General features: G+C 41.5%; 1 protein-coding gene across 4 annotated transcripts in view; it reads left to right on the forward strand.

Annotated features, from left to right (window-relative positions):
• ANKFN1 (ankyrin repeat and fibronectin type III domain containing 1) overlaps positions 1-12,283 on the forward strand; it is a 470,333-nt gene extending 458,050 nt beyond the window's left edge. For 3 of the 4 annotated variants that reach the window (XM_039241182.1, XM_039241183.1, XM_039241184.1), the window contains one exon: positions 11,487-12,283. In XM_039241182.1, coding sequence (XP_039097113.1) covers positions 11,487-12,283 — 797 coding nt within the window. Of the gene's footprint in view, positions 1-3,007; positions 3,156-11,486 lie in introns of those variants that run through there. The other variant, XM_039241185.1, reaches the window with a different exon arrangement.
• The last annotated feature ends 14,806 nt before the right edge of the window (positions 12,284-27,089 follow it).

The following is a 27,089-nucleotide window of genomic DNA, read 5'->3' on the forward strand; positions in this document are numbered from 1 at the left end:
ATCAGGCAGGGCCAAGGTAAGAAGTGTGGATTTTATTCTACTTGTGATGGAAAGCCATTGGAAACTTTTAAGCAAGGATGGATATGGTCTGAATTACTCTTTAAAATCAAATCTGGCTATTCTATGAAGAAACCGTAGTGGGACAATATTGGAAGCAGGGAGATCAGTTATGAAGCTAGCAACAGAGGGATACCAGGTTTTCTGATGTGAATGTCTCTGGATATCATGATGCCATTTACAAAAAAAAAAAAAGTTATAGAGGAGAAGCAAGCTTGGGTAGTTGGGCATATTGAATCTGAGTTAGTTTTAGGACATTCCACACAAAAAGAAACATTCAATAGAAAAGGATTATGGGGTCTGGAGCTCAGGAAAGAGAAGTGAACTAATAACACGGATTTAAGAATTGTTGATATATGAATGATGTAGCTGCAAAAATGCTTGGGATTTCCTAGAGAGAGTAGTTAGAGTAAGGAGAGGAAAGTCTGAAAGGATCCCTGTGGAATGAACAGCAAGACTTTTTAGAGCAGGAAGAAACCACCAGAGGAAGATAAAAAAATAAAAAATAAATTAAAAAAAAACAAGAGTAGTATCACAGAAATTAAAGCACATCAATTAATAGTGAGTGAGAGCTTAAATAAAACTGAAAAGCTTCTACTGGGGTTATTTTATTTTCAACAAGGAAGTCATCTGTAATCTGGATGACAGCAGTTTGTGAAGGGAAGGAGATATAAAACTGAACAGAAGTAGGTCAGGAAGTAAATGGGAGGAAAAGGAATGGGACCAGTAAGGATACACTCTTCCTAGAGAGGTCTAGGGAAGAAAGTGTATTTTTAAAAGGAAGAATAGATATTCCCTCTACTGTTCCACAATTTACATAAATCTGCAAACAGCTCTTCCATTCTACTTCCACCTTCATAGCCCTTGCCTGCCCTCTCTGCTCACACAACTTTCTGAGTTTCATCTTCTCTTGGCCACGGGGACCTAATAAGGTCCCCCTTGGCTGTATGAGGGTGGCCTCTCCTGTGCCACAGAAGTGCCAAACTCTCATACTGGCCAGATGACAGGTTACACACACTCTCTACTGGGAGGATCTGGCCAATTACATTTGGATTTTATTATTAATCTAAAATGTGAGTGATCATCATTCTGTTCCTTAAAATATAACTCTCTCTTGGGTCCATTTATTTCTCTGAAGCCAAGATTCCATGGGCTGTGAAACACAAAGACGTGGAGGGAAGCAAATAAAAAATGGAACCCAGTGAAAAGGAAACAGTTGAGAGCTGAGAGAAACATTTAGTGGTCAGATCCCCTCACAAAAGCAAAAGCATTTCAGAGCAATGAAATCTGCTCCTACAATACTCTATCCTCTGCACTAGTGTGGCTACTTTTATTTGGAAACCATTTATAAGGAGGAAAAAAAATCCGGTTTAGAGAAATATCCCCAGTGGGTTGCTCCCAGAGCAAACTCTGCAATACAATCCCGTTCTGCGTGGGTAGGGTTCACCTACCTTCAGAGGAGCCTGCTGGAAACACAGAGCCTATCACAAACCTGCCAACCCAAGATTCTGTTTTAAGGCTGTTGAGCACCTTGGATTTGTTTGTGTGTATCTATGTGCATGGGGGGGGAGGGGGGTTGGAGGAATGGGAAGGGGGAGTGGAACTCTTTAACTTCCCGTTTCTGTGTGGTTTTCAAACACAAAGTAGAACTTCTCTGAGTCAATTAAAATTAAGCATCTTCCAAGGACCCAAGGGGGAAAGTTGGCTCCTAGGAAAGGCAACTCATGGCAGGGGGTGGAATGATTTGGTCCATCACATGGGTATTTTCTCTCCCACTCCTTTTCTGTGGGTACAGTGGTCACAGGCAGCAGCAATTCTTTTTTCCGATACTGCTATTTCTCCTAGTGACGCATGGGTGAGGCAACAGAGGGGAGGGGGGCGTTGTTTCCTTCAGATGCATTTGAAGATTATTCTGATCTTCCAATCTGGTAACCTTTTCCCAGATGATGTTAAGATTACTATAGTATAAACTAAACAGTTCAGAAAATCAGCAGAAATCTGAAGATGTTATGTGTCTCGGGAAATCAGAAGGTGAACAAACCCCTGAGGTTCTCCCCAATTATTTAAACTCTTTATTTATAAATTATTTAAATTCTACTCAGAGGAAACAGATTCACTGAAGTACACAAAAAATACAAATTTGGACACTGATACTTTAAAAATGTGAAGACAGATTTTAGGGCAAATATTTCTCATTATTCCTTTCTTTCTGTCCTGCCATGCCCCCTGCCTTTAAGAGAAGAGCAATAGCCTTAAATCAATTATTCTTTCCTGAAATGTCATCTCCACATAACGCCCTCAAAATCCACATCAATTCTACTCTGCTGTTGTTGGCTTGATCCACAGAGACCAAGAATTACAACACCCATTACAATGGCAAGAAAGCCAAGCTTCCTCATCCAGCACTAATACTATGGGCAGAACTTTCATCAAACAGCTCCTGGGTCAGTCAGAGGGGAAACACAAGGTTCTACCAATACTAGCCTGCCCAGTGGGCCCTGTAAGGGAAATTGAGGAGCACAACCAGGTTTATTAAAATAACAACTGGGCAAGGTGCCTACAATGCTTAATGGAGCATATGGCCTGGATCTGGGGATGGAAGCTGCACTTTGCATTCTTTTCCAGGAAGGGAGGGAGTGGCAGTGGCCTAAGTCCCTGGAAACTCTCCTCAGTGCCCTGGCTGGCATCCTGGAGATTTTCCCAGCTTGTTTTGGGAGGGGTATCCCACTCTAAGCAATAGGTTCCACTAAGTCTTATAATAAATAATACAACCACCATGGAAGTCAAATATTTAGATTCCTACTAGAACAGCGTTTCCCAACTGTCGGTCCATGAACCAACGAGATAAAATTTACCACTCCATACCCGAGCCTTTTCTTTCCTCTCCTTGGGTTATGAGAGTTACAACTATCTCTTCTTTTAATTTATCTCCTATCTCTCTTGCTCCTAGGAACTATGGTAAAGAAGTTACATCATTTACTAATTCACTGTGAAATCTAGGATGGGAAATACTGTACTGAACTAAATCATCACCAGCATAAGACACCATACATGAGATTACTGTTCTCCTTTATTATCAACAGCATTCTCACAGCAAAGTCTTGAAGCTTATCTGATTACTGGTCTATATTTTAATGAGTCACCTCTCAACATGTTTTCTAGTTATTTTCTCAATATTTAAGGGTAGAAAGGAACTTAAAGTATTTCTAACACTCTAACTTAATCATCATGGCACCTGTGAAAATAGGCAATATAATACCGACATGCTGTAGAGGAAGAAAGGTTCAGAGAGGCTAAGTGATTTGCTCAAGATCATATACATAGTTAGGGAGCAAGATAGGACTACAGCCCAGGTTTGTCAGATTTTAAGACAATTGTTCTTTCTGCTACAACTAGGCTGACCCTTAAGTCAAGCATCACCAAATATAAAACAAAATAATTTAGGTGACTGTTTTCAGGAATTTCCATGTCAGATTAAGTAAATTAGCTCTTTCTAAGCTGCTTTCAATATTCTTTTTAAAAGGCAATCAAATCTCACAATTCTTTATGCTCCCAGATTTCAATATTTGTTTTAGTTTCAATCAACTCAACATATTTTACTGAGAGCTTTGTATGCACCAGAAACAGCACAAGAGGCTAATAATACAATGATAATTAAGTTGCAGTCTTGTTAGGAGGTCCTTACGACCTACTCATATGTCCATGTTCAGATTAGATGATCTGGAAAATACAGAATATTCTGCATGTCCCTTTGCTTGACTCCTTCCTTGGTCCATTCCTTCACTGCCTGACTTCTCCCAACATTTACTGAGCAGAAATAAATAAGACGTAGTGCATGCCCTCTGGAGTTCATGGTTCAATAATGGAGATAAACATGCAAATGAATAGTTTATAATAAACCTTGATAAATGCAGTAACAGAGATATAAATAAAATGCCATAAGAGACAAGAGAATGGAGCGACTAACTTTACCTGAAGAAATCAACACAGGCTCTTCCTGGGAGTCTTAAAATATGATTCCCCATTGAAAATTAGAAGGTCAGACCTTTGAAGCACACCTTCATATACTCCTTAGTGCCCTGCAAACAATAAATGTTCACTATTTGTGTGCTGAGAGGTCAAGGTACAAATGCTCTTGCAGAGTGCTTTACCCAACTGTAGGCTGGAAAGGGAAAGAAAGTGTCACAAACTCCTCAGCAATTGCTTATAGTTATAGTCAATTTTACTATCAGACTTCTAGTGGATTTAATAGTGGACCTAAAATGATTATGTTCATGTCAGAATCCCCATAACCTGTGAGTGTGACCTTATTGGAAAAAGGGTCTTTACAGATGTAACTAAAGATCTTGAGATGAGATCATCCCAGATTACCAGGGTGGGCCCTAAATCCTATGACAAGTGTCCTTACAAGAGACAGAAATAGATATGGGGGTGACACCCCCACAAAGAACACCAACAGCCACCAGAGGCTGGAAATGCCAAGAAAGGACCCTTCCCTAGAGCCTCCAGAGGGAGTGCAGCCCTACAGACACCTTGATTTCAGACATCTAAGGCTGTGAGAGAATAAATATCTGTTGTTTTAAGCCACCCACCATGTGGTGATTTGCTATAGCAGCCCCAGGAAACTAATATAAAACGTAACATGTTTCTCTAGCAGCAGCAATATCAAGAAGCCCTTATTAAAAGTTTAATTAATATAACTCAGTGTGCATCCTGCACAAAGCAGATTAGGTAACGAGGTCCTGACCCTCAGGAAGCTTCCATGGAAAGCCATGAAAACACTAAAGTGGGGGCACCTGGGTGGCTCAGTTGGTTAAGCATCAGCACAGAGCCCACTTTCAATCCTCTGTCCACTTCTCTGTCTGCCCCTCGCCCAATGCGCACTCTCTTTCTCTCTTTCTCTCTCTCAAAAATAAATGTTAAAAAAATGCTAAAGTGAATAAGAACATGGCAGGCCTTTGGAGATAGACAGGCGAGTTTCTATCCTGCTACTTATCAACTATACATGAATTAGAAAATTTAATAAGCCTAAGCTTTAGTATTCTTATCTGTAAAACTGGAATTGTTATAAGCATTAAATAGAATAAAGCACCTAGAGTACTTAGCATAACGGCTGGCCTACGGTAAGCACTAAGGAAATGTCATTACTATTATAGACACAAATGAATACATGTGGACAGCTGAGTAGACAACACTAACCAGATAGAGAAGGAAGTTCAACTAAAGTCAATTCTTTGGATCTTATTTCCAGCCCAGTTTCAAATCTTCAGTTAACCTCTCTTCTTCATCACACCAATGGCACCTGTTGCTGCCATCATCAAAAACAACTAATAGTTCCAAGACCCTGTTCCTTGCAGTACCCAATTTTTCTCACAAAGGATGAGGAAAAGTGCTCCCTAAAACTGTGTTAAGATTATTAAAACATTCAGCCAAAGTCGTTATCCAATTCACTCCTTTTAACTTGAAAATCTCTTTATATCTATCTTCTTCCCTACTTCGTGTCCTTCCAATCTTTTTCACTAAAAACCAATGCCAGCACCAGTACTCACAAGTGACCACTTCTTCTTGCTATGTCCGTTAACCTATCATTCTTGTTTCTTCAACAGTTCTCTCTCCAGTGGTTCCTTCTCTTCCCACAAACATCTTCCCCCAACCTTGCAACCCATCAGGCTCCCATTACATTTCCTCCAGGGTTATCTTGGCCAATCCCTCAACCTTAATCTGTCCCAAATTAAATTTACCATCTCTTCCACTACCCAACCCAATCCAAATCCACTGCCTAACCCTGATGCAATTAAACTTCTCTGGTTTAATGCTGATACTATCATTTAGACACTAAGCCTTGAAATCTGCTAGTCACTGCAGGACCTTCACATTTGCTTCTCCAAGTTGTCTGGAACACTCTCCTCAACCTTTCACATAGCTGTTGCCTTCCAATCATTAAGATCTCACCTAGACTACCTTTTCTACAGGGATTCCTCCCTTAGCTATATTAGCAAAAGAACCTTCCTCCCAAGTCATTCTCTAGCTGAAACCCAGTTTCATTTTCTTCACAGAACTTTGCACTATCTGAAATTAATCTTACATGCTTTTTTTTTTTTTTACTTATTTAATCCATTCTCTATGACCTGCTTAAAAGCAGATACCATATCTGCCTAGCACAAAATATGTGCCTAGTAAACATCTTTGAATGAGTAACTTTTCTGGATTTCTATTTTCCTCCACATAATCACCACTCTTGCACAGCACCCCCCACCCTAACCTGAAAAATATAAATATTTAAAATAAACATAGCTTGGACCACAGCCTTCTCATTGGCCTCCTTGCTCTCTGTTTCCTCTTCATCCAATTCATCTTATATCCTACCTGCTACATAATTATCCTAAATCACAGCTCATATCTTGTTAATTACTTCTTCAAAAGTCTTCAATAGCTACTCATTGGGTATAAAATTAGATATAATCCTTATCTAAGATTTACTACTCTCTACTGGCTCCACCCTACCTTTTAAAAAATTAAATTCCCTCTTCTGACCATTTATTTTGAAATAGAGAAACCACAGGTTGCAAAGAAATGTACAGGAATTCCCATGTACCCTTCCGCCAACTTCCCCAACATCAACAACATCAAAACTGGTACAATCCATACAGGTTATCCAGTTTTCACTAGTTATGTATACACACTTGCGCATGCATTGTGTGTAAGCATGTAAACACAGATGCACACAAGCACTCAGGCTCCCTTGTACAGCTCTTGTATCACATGTGTCCTTGGGTAATCACTATCATAAGCAAAATACTCAACTGTACCATCATCACAAAACTCCCTCTGCTCCCCCTTTATTGCCTTACTCATCCCCTATCTCTACCCCTGGCTACTGCTATCTATTCTTCATCTCTATAATCACTTCATGAATGTTACATAAATTGAATTCTTTATTTTTATTGATAAGTAGTATTCCATAGTATGGATGTACCACAGTTTATTTAACAAATCATCCACTTATGGAAACTTGGGAGCCTTAATTTTCCTAAGATAAATTCCCAAGAGTACAATTGCTGGCATCTTACTTTTGTAGCCTCATTTTTCCAAAATTCCTCTTGTTCCCATATGACAGTCAAATAAGACTATCTCTTCCTCTCTGGTTTCTAATCCTCTTATCATTTGCATGTTTATTATTAATAGCTGCCTAAACCACTTTTTCAAACTCTATGAAGAAATAATTTATGGGGCACCTGGGTGACTCATTTGTTGAGCATCTGACTCTTGGTATCAGCTCAGGTCAGGTTCTTACAGTCATGAGATCGAGCCCCATGTCAGGCTCCTTGCTGAGCATGGAGACTGCTTGGAATTCTCTCTCTCCCTCTCTCTCCCTGCTCCCTCCCTCCCTGCCTCCCCCTAAATAAATAAGTAAATAACTAACTAGTTATCTCATTTATATGAGGAAAAAAATAAAAGATAATTGAGCATTTTATCAATCCTGTCCTAATAAAATGTGATCTCTTTCCCATAAACCTGCATCATATTTGCTAAACTTCTCTTATAAAATGTATGTTCTTCCAGTCTCATAGATGCACATATGCCCTATACTTCAATTAGAACAGTAAACTCCCTGGAGACAGATTATTTCTTATTAATTTCATATTCACTCAGGCATCAAGCACACTATTTCTGTTAAAGCAGGAGCTCAAGCAAAACAGAATCATCATTATTGAATGAATGGACAAATTAAATATATCTGCCCTAAGAGGGTTCTGATTTAATCAGGAATCCAGGATGTTATATTTGAATTAAAAAACAACAACTAATAATACAAGTCTATACAGGCTAAGTGCCAAAGGACAATAAAAGCAAGAAATGTTAGATAAATGCAGAGAAGTGAGCAATCTTTTCTGGGGCAGTTGGGGAATGCTTCTTAAAGAAGACTATGTTTGAGGAAAATCATGAACAGATGAGTAAAATCCAGAAAAGTAGAAAAGGGAGTCCCTTTTGGTAGACATTACTTTAGAACAATATATGGGTTGATCTCACTCTTTGTAGCTGCTGGATAATATTCCATAATATAGATAAGCCCAAAGTTTTAAACCACTTTCCTAATAGTAGACATCTGGTGTGCATCAGTGAGGGTTAAGTTTGGATCCATGTTACAGAAAACCCAAAAGGAGTGTCATAAACACAAGATACTTCATTTCTCTCATGTGAAAGGAGCCCACACGTAGACAATTCATAGTTGGTATATGGACTCCATGGTCCTCAGACTCCATGCTCCATTTTTGAGCTCCGCCACCCTAGCATATGGCTTTTTTCCAAGGTTGCCTCATGAGCCTAGCGAACACATCTTGATACAGGCAACTGAAAGGAAAGAGGAAAATAATAAAAAAAATAAAAATAAAAAAATAAAAAAGTGGCCTACCTCAAAGCTAAGCCAGCTCCCTTTCTGCAAACTTCCAGAAGTTTCATACAATACTTTCAGTTCTACATCATTGGCCAGAACTTAGCTATATGGCCATACCTAGCTGCAAGGGAAGCTGAAAAATGCAGTCTTTACATGAGTGCATTGCTGTCTCAAAGGAAACTTAAAATTTGTAACCACAAAAGGATAATAGATCTTGGGTAGCAGCCAGCAGAGAGCAAAACTGAAATCCTGCCCTGCCAATGAGTAAACACACACATCTTCCATAGTCAGGAAAAAGAGGAAGAAAAGAAAAAGAAGCACTTCACACCCTGACCCTGAAATAAACAAACAAGCCAAAAAAAGAAAGAAAGAAAAGGAAAAAAAAAAAAAAGGATTACATCTGGTTCTACTTCCTAAAATAGAAGAAACCTTAATCCTGTTTGTGTAAATTACTAACTCCCTTACAAAACAAAGTTTTTCACTGGAGTCTGCAATATTCTTATGATAATCATGTCTGATTTCCCACCATGAACAAAGTAACTATAACCTTGTATTCCTGTGGGTTTTCACTTTAAATACCTGTTGTATTTTTTAATCAGCAAACCAGTCCTGAATTTGGACTCCCTTGCAGAACTTCACAAGTAAGCTATTTTTCTTTTCTTAAGTGATTTTTCTTTTCTTAATACTTTGGTGCCTCTAAGTCTTCCCTTCACAGCAGTCTCAGCCACAGGATTATTTCTTGTTTTCACTATTATAAATCCTACTGCAGTAAACAGCTTGTAAATGCCTCCATGGACACACAGTGACAATTCCTCAAACAGATATCTAAAAAAGGACTTGCTGGGACAAATGATATGCACATTTTTAATATAGTCTACTAAAAAAACGCTATCGGCAGAACAGTACTAGTTGACCCCACCATCACTAAATGAGCGTCCCTGATCTCCCACATATCACCAACATATGAGAGTATCATTCTTTTCATTTTTAGCAAATATGATAGGCTAAAACATGCCTTGTTTAAACCTGCATTTCCCTAACTACCACCTACTTAGTAACTGTAGTCTACCTAGGTTGAACATTTTTACTATGTTTATTGACCATCTGTATTAATTATTCTTTGAAGTACTGGTTTCATCTGCCCATTTGGATAGTCTTCTTACGGATTTAGAGAAGTTCTTTATATATTCTAGTTATTCATCTTTTGTTATACATATTATTACAATCCTCTTCCAGTCTATCACTTGCCTTTTTACTTTGTTTATAGTATCAGCTGTTTTACAAAATATTAACCTGTGATGCAGTCAAATTTAACAGCCACTTCTCTGACTTCTGGGATTCTGTCTTGCTTAGAAAGACCTTAGAAAGATCCTGCCACCCCAAAATTACAGACATATTGTCTTCTATTACGTGTAGGGTTTGCCTCTTACATTTAAGCTGCATGAAATTTATGTTCATATACGCTATGAGGTAGGATTTTCTCTAATTATTTTGCTAATGGGATAACCAATTGTCACAACACTATATCCTGAAGACTGTTCTCTCCCTTACTTTGGAATGTTATCTTTACCATATGTTAAATTACCACACAGAATTAAGACTATTTCTGGACTTTATTTTTCTGTTCTACAGACCCATCTGTCCATTTTTACACCAATACTACAAAGTTTTAGTTGTCAAAACTCTGTAGTATTCTTTGATTCTGGTAAATCAGGCTCTTCCCTATTGCATCTTTAAAAAAAGGGGAAAGGAGTGCCTGGATGGCTCAGTTGGTTAGGCGTCTGACTCTTGATTTCAGCTCAGGTCATGATCTCACAGTTCACGGGATCAAGATTCTCTCTCTCCCTCTCTCTGCCCCTACACCACTCCCGTGGGCACACACATGCACATGCGTGCTCACTCCCTCTCTCTTAAAATAAATAAACTTTAAAAAAAGCTGGTTGTTCTCATAAATTTTCTCTTCCAGGTAACTTTAAGCATCAGCTTACTAAATTTCATTCAAAACTCCTATGGAGATTTTTTTTTATTGCCATTGCCTGATTTGTAGATCAGCAATTTTTCTTTTTAAGAGCACTGGCATGTTTACAAAATTAACATGTATTTACCAGCTACCTACCTTAGGCTGACTTCTGTGGGAATTCAAAGGATTTTTAAGAGAGTCCTCACTCCACAGTAATGTACAACCTGATTGAGAGGGGAAAATAGATATAAACAATGAGTGCCTTAAATGATAAATATCTCTACAACTAAAGTTGTGGCTCATTTATGGTCACTATTGTATGCACTCTGAGGCTTACTTTTTTTTTTTTTTTTGCCTCTCATTCTACTTCTGTTTCTGTTTTTCCTTTGGCCTTTTTTTTTTTTTTTAATCCTTTTTAAACATCTGACAACTGGGTAAGTGTTTACAAACATAATTGATTTATATATTAGTCACCCTAGGTAAGAAGTTCTATTATCATTCCCATTTTACAGATGAAGAAACTGAACCTCAAAGAAGTTAAGTAACCTTCCCAAGATCACAAAAAAAGTAGGTGGAGGGCAGCTAAGATCTGAAACTCAGTTTCTCAGACTTCAATCCCCATAGTGCCACATCTTCTTCCCTCCCGGATACTTTACCGAATGCAAAACTCATCTCTGAAATAAGGCTAGGAAATGAATAAATGAATAACATGCAGTTTTGTTTCCTGTTTCATCCTCTCTGCAAGCCCAGCAAATAATAAAAGTGCACGTGGGGATTGAGGACACATTCCCCTCTGCCGCTGTCCAGGTTGGACCTGTCCGGAGTTCCTCTCCTTCCTCTCCCTTAAGCTAAGCACAGGACTCATCATATAATTTACAGGGCCCTGTGCAAACCCGAAACGTGGGGTCCCTTGTTCAAAAATGACTGCTACCTTCAAGAAGTAGACCGTTAAGGAAGCACAGGACCCTCCTAGGCACAGGGGTGGGGAGGGCTCAACCAAAGGCCGCTGTGCCCAGGAAGCAGGCCCCAGCTAAGGGTTTCTCTCGTTTCTAACCCGGGTCACTGGCTCCGTAGATTCACAGCCCTGCTCTGATGAAGAAGGCTGCTCAGAAGTCTTCCTCCCCACCGACAGCGACTACGACTCCAGTGACGCCCTGAGCCCCCGAGACCTGGACCTGGTCTACCTGTCATCACACGACATCGCCCAGCAGGCGCTCAGCGGCCTAAGCGGCAGCGCCCCCGACGTCCTGCAGGTGCACGACATTAAGAGTCCTCTGGGGTCGGGCCAGGACCCCCAGGGCCGACTCCCGGGGCCGGATCCCGACCACTCGTGCGCCGAGGTCCTCCACAGCCTGACCCTCACGGGCTTCACGCCCAAAACCCACGCCAAGATGGCGCCGGGCGCGAGGCCGCCGCTGGGCTTCCTGGGAAAGCGGAAGCCGGCTAAGCACCAGCACTATGGCGGCTTCAGCCGCCACCACCGCTGGCTGCGCATGCACAGTGAGACGCAGTCGCTGTCGCTCTCCGAGGGCGTCTACACGCAGCACCTGTCCCGGGCCTGTGCCCTGACACAGGAGCCCGCGGAGGCCGAGCGGCTAGGACCTGCCCCCGACGGGTCCCGGGGCCTGGTTCTGACCCACGCCGCGAGCCTCCCTGAGGAGGGGAAGAGCAGCCTCCAGGACCCAAGGCCTGCGGTACGCCGCATCTACGTGGAGCCCTACTGCGCAGCCCTGGTGGACGCAAAGCCCTGGGCTGCCTTGAGCCCGCCCCCGGGGGGCCACTCTGGCCTGCCCAGCCCCACGGGCCCGGAGATGAGCCCCGAGGGCGCTACCACCTCCCCCGTGTCAGAAATACTCAGCAGCATGCTTTAGGGAGTCCTGCAACTGGCTGTCCCGTTCCACAGCAAATCCCTGCATTCTCCATCTCTCTCCTTCCAGCCCGGCCCCCACCGTGTCCCCAACCCTTCTCAAATGGTTTGAATGTTAAAACTCCAAAGGTTACGGGTTCAGGGCCCTCTTTTTTTAGGATAGAGTTGGGTGGAGGTGAGAGTTGCCAGTGTTGTTCTCGGTTCAGGGCATATAAGAGCTTTTGTGTCAACGTGGAGTCCTGGTCGATTAGGGGCACCCGTGGCTGAGGTAGGACAGCCTAAAGAGCCACCCCCAGTTCTGCAGCTGGCTCTGTAATCTGACCTTTGGGGTTAGGGCTCTTTCATGAATTTGTGATTGATGGGGAGGAGTCCTAGAGATGAAAATAAGATTAGCATTGTTTTTCCCTCCATTCCAAACCTTCAGAAGAGTTTAAAGGAAAGAAGCCCAGGTTGCATCTTCAAGGCACAAAGTCCTTGTACACAAAGACTTGTCCTGGGTTCCCAGTCAGCTAAACCAAGTCATTCTAAAGTACAGGTTCTCAGTTGGTCACCAAATCAAATTTATTCATCAGCACTGATCATTAAGTAGGCCTAAAACAGGTCTTTTCTTCTTTTAGTGCTGTGTGGAAACCCCCGGAAGCAAAAGTAGAGGATGCTTTGCTTCTAGCTTTGTTTTGCAAAGGTAAAATAGGGCAGGAAGCCGACCTTCCTGCACACTCAGCTCCCGTTCAAGCATGAAAATGGGCCTTATATTATTCAGGGTGCAAGGAGATACATGAATTAAGTGAGGGCCTAGGTTAAAGACAAGACAAAGAGGGGGGGAGAAAATGGGCAAAAATGCATTTTCTCTACAATCCTAAGATAAGTAAGTCCATGGGGCTTTGTCTCTGAAAATGATAGTGGATCTGCTCAGATTCTTAGGTGATGGAATTGTCATTGAATGAGAAAGTGCCCTTCAGATATGGCCAGGCAGCTGATGGAGTCCTTACAGACACACTGGCACATCTACTCAACCCTACAGCATGGGTTCTGGGACAAATTGTCCAGGGCTTGGGTTGCTGGCTTCCCCTTTTCCATTCACCCCTTCCAAAGTCCATTTTGCCCTGAGATCAGCTGGCCCATTGGCCTTCAAGGAAAATCTTTCCTTAGAAGTCACTGTCAAGGGTTCCAAGCCTGCTTAGAGACACCTGAAAATTGTGTTTTGGTCTCAATGCCTCCCACCAGCCTTTCTCACAAATGAGAAACACAAATCAAAGAGAAATCACACTGCATACTCCAAAAAGGCATGAGCCTTCTCTTATTTCCTGGAGCCAAGACTCATTCAGTTTACTGATATTCTAAATGGTCCTTTTCTGCTTCACAGGCATTTTGGTTAAATATTGCTCTTTATGGGCCCTACCCCTGTCCTCACAGTTCTACCATTCCTCCTCATGGGAGTTCACACAAAGTCCCCTGTTCACAATGTTATTCCGATCCCTTCCATTTTTAAAACATTTGATTTAAACATAAATAATTACCCTGGCGGAAAGGTACAGATTTGGCCCATGGCCTATGGTCATTAGAAAACTAAAGCCCAGAGCTCAATCTTTATTTTTTTAAGAGATTTTATACTCAGTGAACCACCATCCCCTACACCCCCACCACAGAGAATCTTGAGCAGAATCACTGTGGCTCCTTTTCCATGCCTGCAAGGATTTTAAAATGCAGTTTTCTTCTGTACTGAGTGAATTCTATGTGTATGGAGTATTAGAGCTAGAAAGGACCATAAAATTAGTCTAAGTCCTTGCATTTACAGATGAGTGAATTAAAGCAGAGACAGGATAAGTGACTTGCTCAAGGTCACAGAGCTACTTTAATCTCAGAGTTAGGGTCAGAACCCAGAGCTATTCCCTGTATAGTAGGTTGGCCCTTTGGGAATTGGTACATACCTAGTCAACTTGTGATTGTCTACAGGCTACTTACCAAAATTGTAGATTATCTCTTTTAATTCCAAATTCTACTCCTTTTCTCTACCATTACCTAACAGATTTCCATTATCATAGAGCTCCTTGTTGCCAGGAAATACAAATTTCACATAATAGATATCTGAGCTAAGTTAATTAAAAGGCAAATTTAGAGAAATGTCACTTAAAATTACATACCATATGACTCTCCTTTAGTAACAAAAATGACAGTCATTTGCACTCGATTTCTACTTATTTCTAATTATAAGACAAGATTATATGTGTTGAATGCTGGAATTGTCAAAAACTAAGAAACCAAGTGATTCTCTGATCATGACCTTTCTGGTGGCATGGAACTAAGTTTGTGGCTGCAGATTAGATGGGAGGCATTCAGCAGGCAGCAAAAGCAGAAACTGACCCACCCTTCTGGCCCCTCATCTGGTCAGCAAGTTCTGGTACATTGGACCAAATAATGACTCAGGAAGTAAAATTGCATTAAATCCAAACCCACTAATTAATATTGGGAACATGGTTGGGGTTTTTTTTTCACCTTCTACAAGGAAAAGAGATGCATGCCCATGAAATGAATAATGCACATTCAATTTCAATGGGCATAATTAGTCAACTTGATGATGCATCTTCCTAGCAATATTCCTATATAAAAGTGGATGTTATATCCTCAGTAATTAGCCATTTGTTCAAACCGGTTTCCTACACTTGTACCTCCACTTCACAACATCTTGTGAGCCTGGTTATAGATTCCTGTGAGAGACAACTATGTTCTCTAATTCACAATCCTTTATTCATTTGCCCAGGCCTCTCATTACAGACGCTTTACAATGTGTGAGGACTATTTTGTTTGCTTGTTTGTTTTATTTTATCTTGATGACTTTGTTATGTTTTGGATATGATGGACTTTTTGTCTTTTTTTTTTTTTTTTTATGTCTAGCCTGGGAGCCTTTGCAGGAAATAGTCCTAACCCGGGTCTTCATTTCCATAACTTTTCTACTATGCTTAACTCTCATTTGTGTTATACAGCTCTCACCATTGACCAAGGCCTTCCCATATTTCCCTGTCTCTATTCTAAGTCCCACAGAGAACAAGAAAATAAAGTATGAAACATATTCCCAAGCATAAGGAACTCACAATCTGACAGGAGTGTAACCATCATCACTGTACATCTTCCCATTGATGTTTTAGAAGAGACAAAAGCCTGTCTCCTCAGCCAGACCAAGATGGGGCATGTTGGGCTAGAGATCGTTGATTTCACTCTTGCTGGCTATTCATAAGGGAAGACAGCCTGGAAAATGCAAGACACCAATGTATATTCTTGGCAACCATTTACAAGGCTATCACATCCTCTTAATTGGTGAGGGGAACTGAGAAACAGTAATTAAAACATTTACTCTAGGGAATGGGTATTTCAAGAAGTGGGTACTTAAAGATGAGACCCATTCCATTTTAAGAACATTCACCAATGCTCAAAGCAATAAATACACTGGATAAAATGGTTCCATTTGGTTTGAAAGTTGAAGCCAGTTAGTAAGAATATTCCTCCAGCCCCCATTCCTGAAGGATCCCAAAGCACTTTATGAAAAGCAATGACTGAAGCCTTGTTGTACTCCCCTAAAAAGACCTTGTCTGGGAGCCACCTGGCAGGCACCCACCCTATCCTTGCCAGGAGATCATGCCAGACAAGTGGGAAAGAGGACTGGCCTCTCATTTATTGTTATCCTGCCACACAAAGGTACACTCTGGTGAGTGTTCACCTCTTCCCTTAAAGACAGCAGCTTTAGACAAAGAGGCATACTAGAAAATCCCAACTTAACTTCTTGCCCCCCGCCTTGTTCCTCACACTCCACCCAAGATGTACTCACTTTCTCTTGGAGAACCAGCACCTCAAGCTGTTCAGGGGTCTGCCATGGACTCAAGTTCCCTAGTTATGTCAACAGCACACAGAAGTCACTGGCTTCTTAAAATTGATACTGTTGGAAAGATGATGCCATTACCTTACCATTCTCTCCAGTTTGTCTGTAGCGGAGCTACAGCTGGGAGTGTGCATCTCTTGGTGTATTTGTTTATTGAATTATAACATACCAATTAGAGAGGCTAGTTATCGATTAACAAGAGAACACTCTCAGAGAATTGAAAGGGCTACATCATCACTTTATTAAGTCTAAATATTTTCCCAGATGAGTCAGTGATGCAAACCTGAACTTTTTTTTTTTTTCCTCCTGGTCATACCTTTAAGGGAAAATTTAAGGGAGCTGTTTGGAAAGCGATGATAGGTCTTCATAGGTAGTAGAGTGAACAAGGGAAAAACTTGTTTCTTTGCCGGCCCCCTCTTATAAGATGTTCAAACACATGGCTTATGACTGTTAAGCTAAACTTCAATACGGCCTTACAAACAACAAGGGTAGTGTATTTGAAACTATGTTGCGCAGTTTGGAAACTTATTCTAAGATCCTAATTCAGAGTTTTTCTGAGGTGTTGAACTTTGCCATTAGCAAAAAGTATTTTTAGAAAAATCCATTGACTGTTTATGAAGCACTGATTTTGCCATATTTCAGGTCTCTGGTTTTTCCACCACATCTGCACCCAGTGGTTATATTTGTGGGTTTTTTCAATTATTTCTTCTATTTCCATTATTAATGAATTTGTAAAATGGTTATTCAAAAAGACAGTTGGTTTTGTTTAATCATCAAATAGGTTTCACAGCCTGTTGAGAAAATATTCTATTTTGATAAAGGAAGTAGGAGGTTTATTGTGGTTGTTTTAAATATCACCCCAGGGTCCTTCCCCTCCAGATATAAACATTTTTTTTTTATTTTAGCAAAAGCCAATATTTAACTTAGTGGCAAATGTTATCAAGCTAATGCCCTTTGGTCCTCTTCATTCAGTCCATGACATGAAAGTCTGAATATGCTTTCACAGTAACCACCATCCAGTAGCTGATTTATAAAAACCAAATCTGACAAATTGTTCTGTCATGTCACTTTGAGTTGCTGTGCTACTTCTTGCCCTGTGACCAACCAGATGTTTTGAGATATCCCATTATATGTGGCCACAAGCATCAGTTTAATGGTAGTGATAGAAAAAGAAAGAAGTGTATATGGGTGAGTGTGTGTGTGTGTGTGTGTGTGTGTGTGTGTGTAGTGGGGAAGGTTGTTTCATAGAAAAAGTAATTTAAGTGACATTCTATTAGGCAATGTTTAACTACTTCCTGCCTCGTGTACATAGTGATTTGGCTGATCATCAGTTATTTGTTCAGAACTTAATGTATCTTGTTGCTACGTATGCAACTGAGTGTATGTAAAAGTTTAGACTTCGGTACATTATCTGCACAATTTTGTGTGCTTCAAACCTCTGTAAATGTACAGATGAATCATGTAAGGTGTTTTAAATGTGACCTCTACTCTTGAAATAATAATATTTTGTAGTACGTAATTTTGCAAACTATTTGAACATTTTAAATGGATATTGTAAATGGCCAGTACACTCAATCAAAATCAACACTGGTAAAATGCATGCCTCTTCAACCTACTAATTTATAAGAAGAGGTCAAGGGTTAACAAGAATGAAGATAATTTTTCTAATGGCAAGTATTTTTGATAATTTCCTACCTGCCTAATTGTATTTGGAAGAAAAATTGTCAACAGAAGAAATCTTAGCTATCGGAGAGAATGACTTTATTTCATAAGCATTAAATAATAGTAATATACTTTATATCTAACCTGATGTTGTTGAAATATAATTCATGGGAGAAGTCAAAAATATTTTTGATTCTTCATAAGATCATTTGCTGTTTCAAGGACAGGTTCCAAGCTCTCTGTCTTTAGTGTGGAGAAATGTAAACTAAGTAATAAACTAATAGAATTGTCAGCAATTGGCTTACCTGCTGGTTTTTCCAAGTCTCGATGAAGACACACATCTTTTAGCCTCAGCTTTTAAAACCTTCTCACTGAAATTTTGGAAGAGTTATTATTTGGGGCATCATTTTAACAATTATCAGAAAAATCTGACCAAGTTGGCCCTTGATTGACAATTGCATTTGGGCTATTTCTCTTGTATACCTAGTTATTGCCAAATATTGAAAATACATCAGCAGGCTGCCAATGGCAAATATTCTCACCAATTTGCACCTAGGAGCTTGGACATTTTAGCCAGGCTCCTTCCTCCACTGTGTGCATGTTTAAATGTCTTCAGTGCATTTCCGCATGTGCCGTCCTATTTCTCTATCCCTTTATTTCCGAACTCACAAGGCTCCTCCCTTACCCCTACTCCCTCTGGCTGAGATTTGAGATTTTTTCTATTTCTGAGAACACTACAAAGAGGCTACTGCAGAAACCTGCACAAAGGTTCTCCTGAATCCCCAAGGCCAGGAAAGATGCTGCTTTGGACCATGTTTTTATCTTATGCTATTTTACAGAATTCTTTTAAGTATGTACATGCACACACACATGCGCACACACACAAATTCAACTCTTTATTGGCATGTTTGTGGTCGGCTTTCCTGACAGCCTCAGAGGGCTGTTTTGTTGTCCTGGCCAAATGTGCTGTTTTCCCTATGTAAATTGTCATCTTTCTAAGCAAACCATTACTTTCTTTTCCTAATTCTGTCTTTGAATAAAGGTTTACCTTCTTTTCAAACCAAACAGATGACATTGCTTTTTAATATCCTCTTTCTTCTATGAACACTCCTGGGGAGGCACTGGGGGAGGGACAGAATGGGGAGGCCTTTCAGATTAAAGCTGCTAGGTAAGAAGTGTGCCTTCCCTGAATGCTTTGCCTTTTGATGAGCTATTCCAGGCAACAACACCCCGTATTTCCATCTGCCAACAAGAAATCACTCCTTCTCTATAATAACAATTTTAGAAATTATGTTAGGGAATTAGGCAAATTTAAACAGGGAGTTTCTAATCAATTTACAGCAATGGGAGAAAAAAATCTTAAGGAAATTCTCTTGCCCAATATTATCTGTCAAATAAGTGAGATCTTTGTAATAATTTCTTGACTGTGAAATTGCATTTCCTCTTCAGGTAGCCGATGGCATTCTCACATTTGCATAATGCTCTTTCTTCTGTCAATAATAATAAAGGCAATAATAATAATACTCCTTATTCTGTCATAGTTCTGTCAATTACTGAATTCAGTTACAGGCCACAGAAGGGACTGGTGTTAGATACAGACTAGAGGAAGTTAGGTACCAGATATACACTACTCTAGATCAGATGCTCTAAGCCAAAGGCAACTGCCTCTTTTTATGGCCATCACCTCCTCAACACATTTCACAGCTCCTGGCACAAATATCCCAGAAAGGGTGATAAACTGATGAAGAGAGCGCTTAAAATCAGGTTAATTCCCACAAATTGTTTAATTGCTCTATAAATAAATGGACTCAAAGAACTTTCCAAATGATATACAGCCTGAGGCTCTCTAAAATGGCTCAGATGGGGCACCTGGGTGGCATAGTCAGCTAAGCGTCCAACTCTTGATTTCAGCTCAGGTCATAATCACATGGTTTGTGAGATCGAGCCCCGAATCAGGCTCTTCACTGAGAGCATGGAGCCTGCTTGGGATTCTCTCTCTCCCTCTCTCTCTGCTCCTCCCCTGCTCATTCTTTCTCTCTCTCTCTCTCTCTCTCTCTTTCTCCCAAAAATAAATAAACTTTTAAAAATCTTTTTAAAAAATAAAATAAAATGGCTTAGTTTGTCCCTTCAGGGTGTCTCAAAAGTATTTCTTTAAGACTTTGTGAGAAGTTCCACCACCCACCCCACACACCATCTCCAGAATGCTTTGATTGAGGTCAGCACCCCCCCAGAAGGAAGCAAGCAAAGGGTCTGGGGAGAAATCCACTTTTTCTAATTGTCCAGACAGCCAGCACTTACCTGAGTGTCACAATAGCATGCCCAGCAGCTGAGCACCATGACCTGGAAGGTCACCTATCTCAGCTGTACCCTCTGAGCTTTCTGGACCCAGAAAAACTGCAAAAACTCTTACTCCAGTGCCCAAGAAGGCCAATTTTTTAAAAAAATAATAAGTAGAATTTATTTTTTAAAGTTTTTTGTCAAGTTGGTTTACATATAACACCCAGTGCTCATCCCAACAAATGCCCTCCTCCATTTCCCCCTTTCCCCTTTCCCCCACCCCCCTCAACCCTCAGTTTGTTCTCAGCATTCAAGAGTCTATCATGGTTTGCCTCCTTCCCTCCCCCCAATTATTTTTCCCCTTCTTCTCCCACTTCATCTTCCGTTAACTTCTTCATAATCCACCTATATGTGCAAATATATGGTATTTGTCCTTCTCTGCCTGACTTATTTCACTCAGCATAACACCCTCAAGTTCCATCCATGTTGCTACAAATGACCAGATTTCATTCTTTCTCATTGCCATATAGTATTCCATTGTGTAAATGTACCACATCTTCTTGATCCATTCATCAATTGATGGACACTTAGGCTCTTTCCATGTTTTAGCTATTGTAGAGAGTGCTGCTATGAACATTGGGGTACATGTGCCCCTATGCTTCAGCACTCTTGTATCTCTTGGGTAAATTCCTAGCAGTGCTATGGCTGGGTCATAGGGGAGTTCTATTGTTAATTTTTTGAGGAACCTCCATACTGTTTTCCAGAGGGGTTTCACCAGCTTACATTCCCACCAGCAGTGTAGGAGGGTGCCCATTGCTCCACATCCTCACCAGCATCTAGAGTCTCCCGATTTGTTCATTTTAGCCACCCTGACCAGCGTGAGGGGCTATCTCAGTATGGTTTTGATTTGTATTTCCCTGATGATGAGGGACACTGAGCATTGTTTCAATGTCTGTTGGCCATCTGGATGTCCTCTTTGGAGAAGTGTCTTCATGTCTCAAGAAACCAACCATTTTGCACAAACCATTTTCCTCATTGCCTTTGATAACTGCAATGTCCTATATGTTTATAAAACACTTTCCCAAGCACCATCGTATTTGAGCTTGACAAACAGCTCTGTGAAGTGATCAGAGCAAGCAGTTTTATCTCTGTTTTACAAATAAGAGGCTTGAGGCTCAGTAAAGTGAGCTCTAAGACCTAGGACTCCCAACTTTTCAGTATGCCATATGCCACTGGCTTAGGAACTATGGGAAAAGAAAAACAATGCCCAAACTGGCCAAGGGAAGCTCTCTCTCTCTCTCTGGAACAGAGCCCCAGCAGAGACAGACATGCATGGGGATATACACAGATAATGACAATAAAGCACACAGATCCTTTCCCGTGAGGCCCGTGCTCTAGCTCAGAGTCAGGTAGTCTGGGACTGCAAGCTGGAAACTTTTCCTCTCTGAACTTACAAGTGAAGACATCTTTCAAATGTGTAGGATCTCTTTCAGCGTTGAAATTCCATGAATCTAATATAGTGAGTCCCTATCAAGGATGAGTAGGGGTTCTCCTCAGAACATTTCTGTTTTGTGTTGTCATCAGTCTTGTCGGGGAGGGTAGGTGGTGGCAGATACATTGGCACAGACTCTGCTGTAGCTAAAGGAAAGTGGAGAAGGTAACTCCACTAACTGGAGCACAGACTCCAGTAACTGAGGGAGTCTGTGCTCAGCATCCCTTCCCAATACCACCATCACCCCAACAATCCCTCCTTCTGCCTCACTCAACCCCAGTCTCTCTCAGAAAACAGTGACATCCATTTCAGCTCCTGCATCCTTGGCTGTCCAGGCCATTGTGGAATCATAGTGGATGGGGTCTGGAATATCTCTTGGCCCTTCTCTGGCTCCCTGACTTGGCATCAGCACCACTCACCAGCTGTTCTTAGACCCTGCCCAACCACTACCCCAAGACCCCTTCCCTGAAACAGCCTGGAAGGGGTCAAAACACTGCACAACTCTGGGGGGCACCATTGTTAAGTGTGGAATGTACTCCATTAGCCATTTCCCAGAATCCAGGAGCGAAACAAGCAGACCCTTTGCCAGAAAGCAAGCCGGCAATGGCCATTATTTTGGGGGTAGAAGGGAAGTGAGAGATTGGCAGAGATGGAGCATGGGGCCTCCATTTGTGTAGGGTGTAGGGCCTGCTGTGGGGCATGACTCTGGACACACACTTTACTCTTTCAAGTTCAGGGCAACTGGAGCACCAGCTTGGACCACACTGGGCCATGTTGGTTTGGCTGAAGCCAAGTGCTTGTCATTGTTCTCCCTCTGCTCTCGGAGAAGTCCGTGAAGCCAGGGCAGCATCATTCTCTGACAAACATTCAGTACATTTCCTTGGGTCCCAGGAGGCCCGATATTGAAATGTTTTCCTCCCCATAGTTATATTTTCCTTGGTTGAAAAAGTTTTGTTTTGGAAGTTGCTACCCTGTCGAGGTAATGAGTCAGTTTGGGAGGCCGGTGCAGAGGGGAAAATGCACATCATTGGCAGAGGCCAAAAGGATGGGGGTGAGAGAAAATGGGAGATTCCGGGTGGGAGAGAGAGAGAGGTCCACACCCTCTGCCCCCTCCTGCCCTTTCAGGAAGAACACAGCCTCTCCTTCTCAGTGGGGGTCTTCTTCACTGGGGTCAAGCCCCATTGCTGCCTTCAGGGCTTGTTCCTGAGGAAGGATAGGTAGGCAGGAAAGGAGCTAACATTATGGGTCATCTTTTGAGTGCCTTTTAATCTTCCACTTTCTGTGGAAGTTGGTAGCATTATCATCCACATTCCTCAGATTGGGAAACTGAGGCACAAAGGAAGGGAAACACATCCCCCAAATCCCACAGCCAGCAAGTGGCAGAACTAATTCAATGAGTCCCGTGCCTATTACACCATGTGCTCTTTCTACAAGACTCATTCCTATCCAGAGAATCAGACCCAAGTGACTCAGGGGAGGTACAAGAAAACCCAATTGGAGGGACAACTGAAATTATCTGGCTCAGAACCAGGGGCATACTGTTGGTAGAGGGAAGAGGAGGTTTATGGATTTGGACCACCCTTTCCTTTCCCTTCCATCCTCTTCTCCCCTCAATTTTTCTCCCCTCAATTTTTCTTCACATGGAGAGAAAAGTCTTAGAGATACAAAAAACACATATAGACACACCAACATGCTCAGATCACACACACACACACACACACACACACACTCACACACACAACACAAACACATCAGTCCGCACAAGCACAGAGGCACACACATCTGGAGGTAAATCTCAGGATTCAAGGGTTGGCCTCATGCCAACTCTGAGCCCCAAGTAGCCCACTGAGGAGCCCTGGTCTGCCTCACTTTGGGAGGTCAAATCAATGAAAGAGCCCTGGTAGTTTAAAAAAGAGAAAGGGAGAAAAAAAGAACACCAGCACCTCTCATGATGGGAGGTCAAAGCAAATGAAACCAGGAGGAGGGGGTCGCGGTACGGGGGCTGGGGAGAGAGCATGGGGGTGGGGAGACTGGTGCTGGCAGCTGAATTCCTACCCTGGCCCAGCTCCAAAAGATTAAAATAGAGCTCTTAGAGTGTCCCCTCCACAGACCAGCCTGCCAGGGGCCAGACAATACGTGGGTTTGTGCTCCAGCATAGGCCTCCAGAGAGGTGATGTTTTTACCCGGACAGCTAAAGGCACAGAGGCAGGTCTAAGCAATTCCAAGGCTCCTTTGGCCCGCAGTCCCAGAACAGGCCACAGCAGAGGGAGAACAGCCGGCTGCTAGGACGCACACAGATCTGCTCTTTTCTCTCCTCACCCCAGGGCAGGCCACGGCACTCATACTTCGTAGCCACCACCCCCCACCAAACACCCAACTGGCAGAGCTATGTAGGATCAAGTCTTAGCAAATTTGTTATACTTTTAATTGGAAAAAAAATCACAGCATGCCTGTAAACAGGAGGTTCTACTGATGAGGGACAGACACGGCGTCTCTTCAGAGTTATCTGAAATACTCAGGTGGATACAGACACCTCATTTTCCTACGCAAGGAACAGATTCTCCAGAAGGAAGCCCCACTGGCCACCTGAGAGTTACATCTACTCCTTGGAATTCTTGAAGACGTTAGGCAGCTGGGCGTCAAATCCAATATCTCAGGCCATGAACGTGGAAGGATGAAGACAAGTATATGTCGACTAAGCACACAGGCTGTGGAGTTTGCCAGACATGGGTTCTAAATCTGACTCTATCACTTAGTAGCTTATTGAACATGGGCAGATTAATCTGTCTGGGCCTTAGTTGTTTTTTGTTGTTTTGTTTTTTTTTTAATTTCTTAACAGCATCTACTAACGGTCATAAGGGTTAAATGAGAAAATGCATAGAAAGTAATCAAATCAATGCCTGGCATGTATCTAGCAAATGTTAGCCAAAAACAAAACAAAATAAATTCCTTCCTACCAGCTCCCCCATAACTAGGATGAAAATATAATTTATCACTCAAACCAGAACACTTTTGATAGTGAGAGTGGGCACTAAATGGACAGACTCTGGGATGCTGGCCAACCAGGAACTATCCCTGGAAAAACTGAGACACATGACCTCCACTTTGTATAACTTTCTAAAGGGTCTCTACAGAATACTGCATCAAGATAATCCCTTTAAAAATGGTCCTACAGTTTACTCTATATCATGAAGCCCATTGGCCTTCTGTAGTATACCATAATATTCATATGTAAAATTACCATTTAAGATATAATTTTATTATGTATCTGAAAATCATAACATTGTAGGCAAGTGATAAGAGGTAAGAAATAAGTTTGATTTGGATGGAAGTCTGAAAATTGATAAAATTCTAGTGCCATCTTAATTGTTTCTTTTCTGCTAATTGGGCAAAGTAGCTGTTACTCAATTTTAATGGAAACACTCCTCCTTTCAGTTCACAGAACAGCAATATTCCATACTAGCAAAGGTTGAGAACTGCAGCCTTAAAGAAACAATCTCTCTTAGAGGGATGGGCAAAATGGGTGAAGGGGAGTGGGAGATCCAATTATGGAATGAATAAGTCATGGGAATAAAAGGCACAGCATAAGGAATATAGTCAATGATATTGTAATAGTCATGTATGGTGAGTGATGGTAGCTACCCTTGTGGTTAACATAGCAATGTATAATGTACAAAGTTGTCAGATCAAACTTGTTGTATACCTAAAGGTGATATAATATTGTGTGTCAACTATACTCAAAGTAAAGAAGAAGAAGAAGAAGAAGAAGGAGACGGAGGAGAAAAAAAGAAAAGAAGGAGGAGGAGGAGGAGGAGAACCCCCAGAAAGTGAAGGATGGAGGGCAACTTTCATGGTCATGATATATCTTTTCTTTAAACAGCTTTAGCCATTTAAGAATAACCATCATGACATAGGAAGCCTCAGTTTTCCACCCCATATCTCTTCATAGGGCTGCTAGAGTGTCCTCAGGGCACGGCAGCTGGCTTCCCCCACAGCAAGTGATCCAAGAGAGAGCAAAGCCATCCAGGGTGCCCAGGATTGAGGACGCTGGACTTCCCTTTTTAAAACTGAGACAGTCCTGGGCACGCTAGTCAACTGGTTGCCTTGAGAAAAGAAGAAAACACCTGAGAAGTATCCAAGCACTCTTCAGCAAAGGACTGCAGCCAACAGCTTCAGTCTATCAAAAAGAATCTTTACACCCAATGCCAAAACCAGACAGCTTTCTCCAAAAGAAAGTAATCCTCATCAGTCAGGGAATATTTGGGTCCTCAAATGCAGAAAATGCTTGAGCAGCTTTTTGTGTGTCGCTGTTTTAAAATACACCCTTGATTGTAAGCCTCTGGAATCTTCCACTCAATCCAGCCCCTTTCCAATGGGTGCCATTAGGATTTGCCCTCCTGGGTTTCTGTAGACCCCTCCAGCATAGGGTCCTAGTAGTCTCTTTTCTGACTCTATGTATTTGTTTGTTTACTCTTTGTTAAAAAAGAACAGCATCTTCCTCTAAAGTGTTTTGTTGCATGAAATAAATGTTAAGCACATTTGGAAAGCCGTGTGGTTTGCAATGTGATTTCTCTTTTAATTCTCACAACTTGTAAGGTGGGCACTGTGATGGTGCCCATTTTTCTTCTGAAGACATCAACTCTAAAAGAACACAGCCAGTGGGGAGTGAACCAGGAAATTCAGACCCATGTCTTCAGACTTTGAATCCTGTGCTCTCTAAACCGTATCACACCTCAGCAGTGCAATCCATTTATTTGATTTAACATGGAAAGGTATCTAGACATGGTTACTCCTTGCATTTCAGCTGAGTCAGTTAAAATACACAGACACACATTTACACACATACTCACCAACACACAAAGACCAACCTCAATACTGGGTCCCCACAGATTAGCCCACCTTACACCCCCATCCAAATAGTGAATAGATGCATTTTCTGGGTTTTACTTGAGCCACATTGCCACCTTGGGCAATCAGTTACTGCATAAACAAAATAGAATAATGGCTTAGAGAGTTGGTTTAAAGGAGAGAAGACAGTACATTGTTTATTATACCATTAACCAGCATAAAAGAATGTAAAACATGCTACCAAGTAACCAAAACTCCACTTTGGGAAATCTATCTAATAGAGACAAAAGCACAAGTAGATAAAGATGTTTGTACAAGACGCTTTATTGCAGCTTTGCTGATTATGGCAAAACTAACTGGGAACAACCTGAGTGCCCACAAGTAGACAAACACTTGGACAAATTATGCTGCATCTATAGCACTAGTTTTATAAAGGATGAGTAAGAGCCATTTATACTGACCTGGAGAGCTCCATGATAAGTTGAAAGGGAAGGAAGAAAGAAAAGGGAGGAAAGAGTGTAAAATGATAAAATGTATTTTATGATCCAGTCTGCTGTAAGTGATTCTGTAAAACTCTTTGAATGTATACGTGTACTGTACAGATACTTGCAGAAAAAAATATGGAAAGAAATATAGGTTGTACCTTCAGAATTTGGACCA

This window comes from Hyaena hyaena, unplaced genomic scaffold (assembly GCF_003009895.1).
Source record: "Hyaena hyaena isolate Hyena2069 unplaced genomic scaffold, ASM300989v1 scaffold_189, whole genome shotgun sequence".
Lineage (NCBI taxonomy): Eukaryota > Metazoa > Chordata > Mammalia > Carnivora > Hyaenidae > Hyaena > Hyaena hyaena.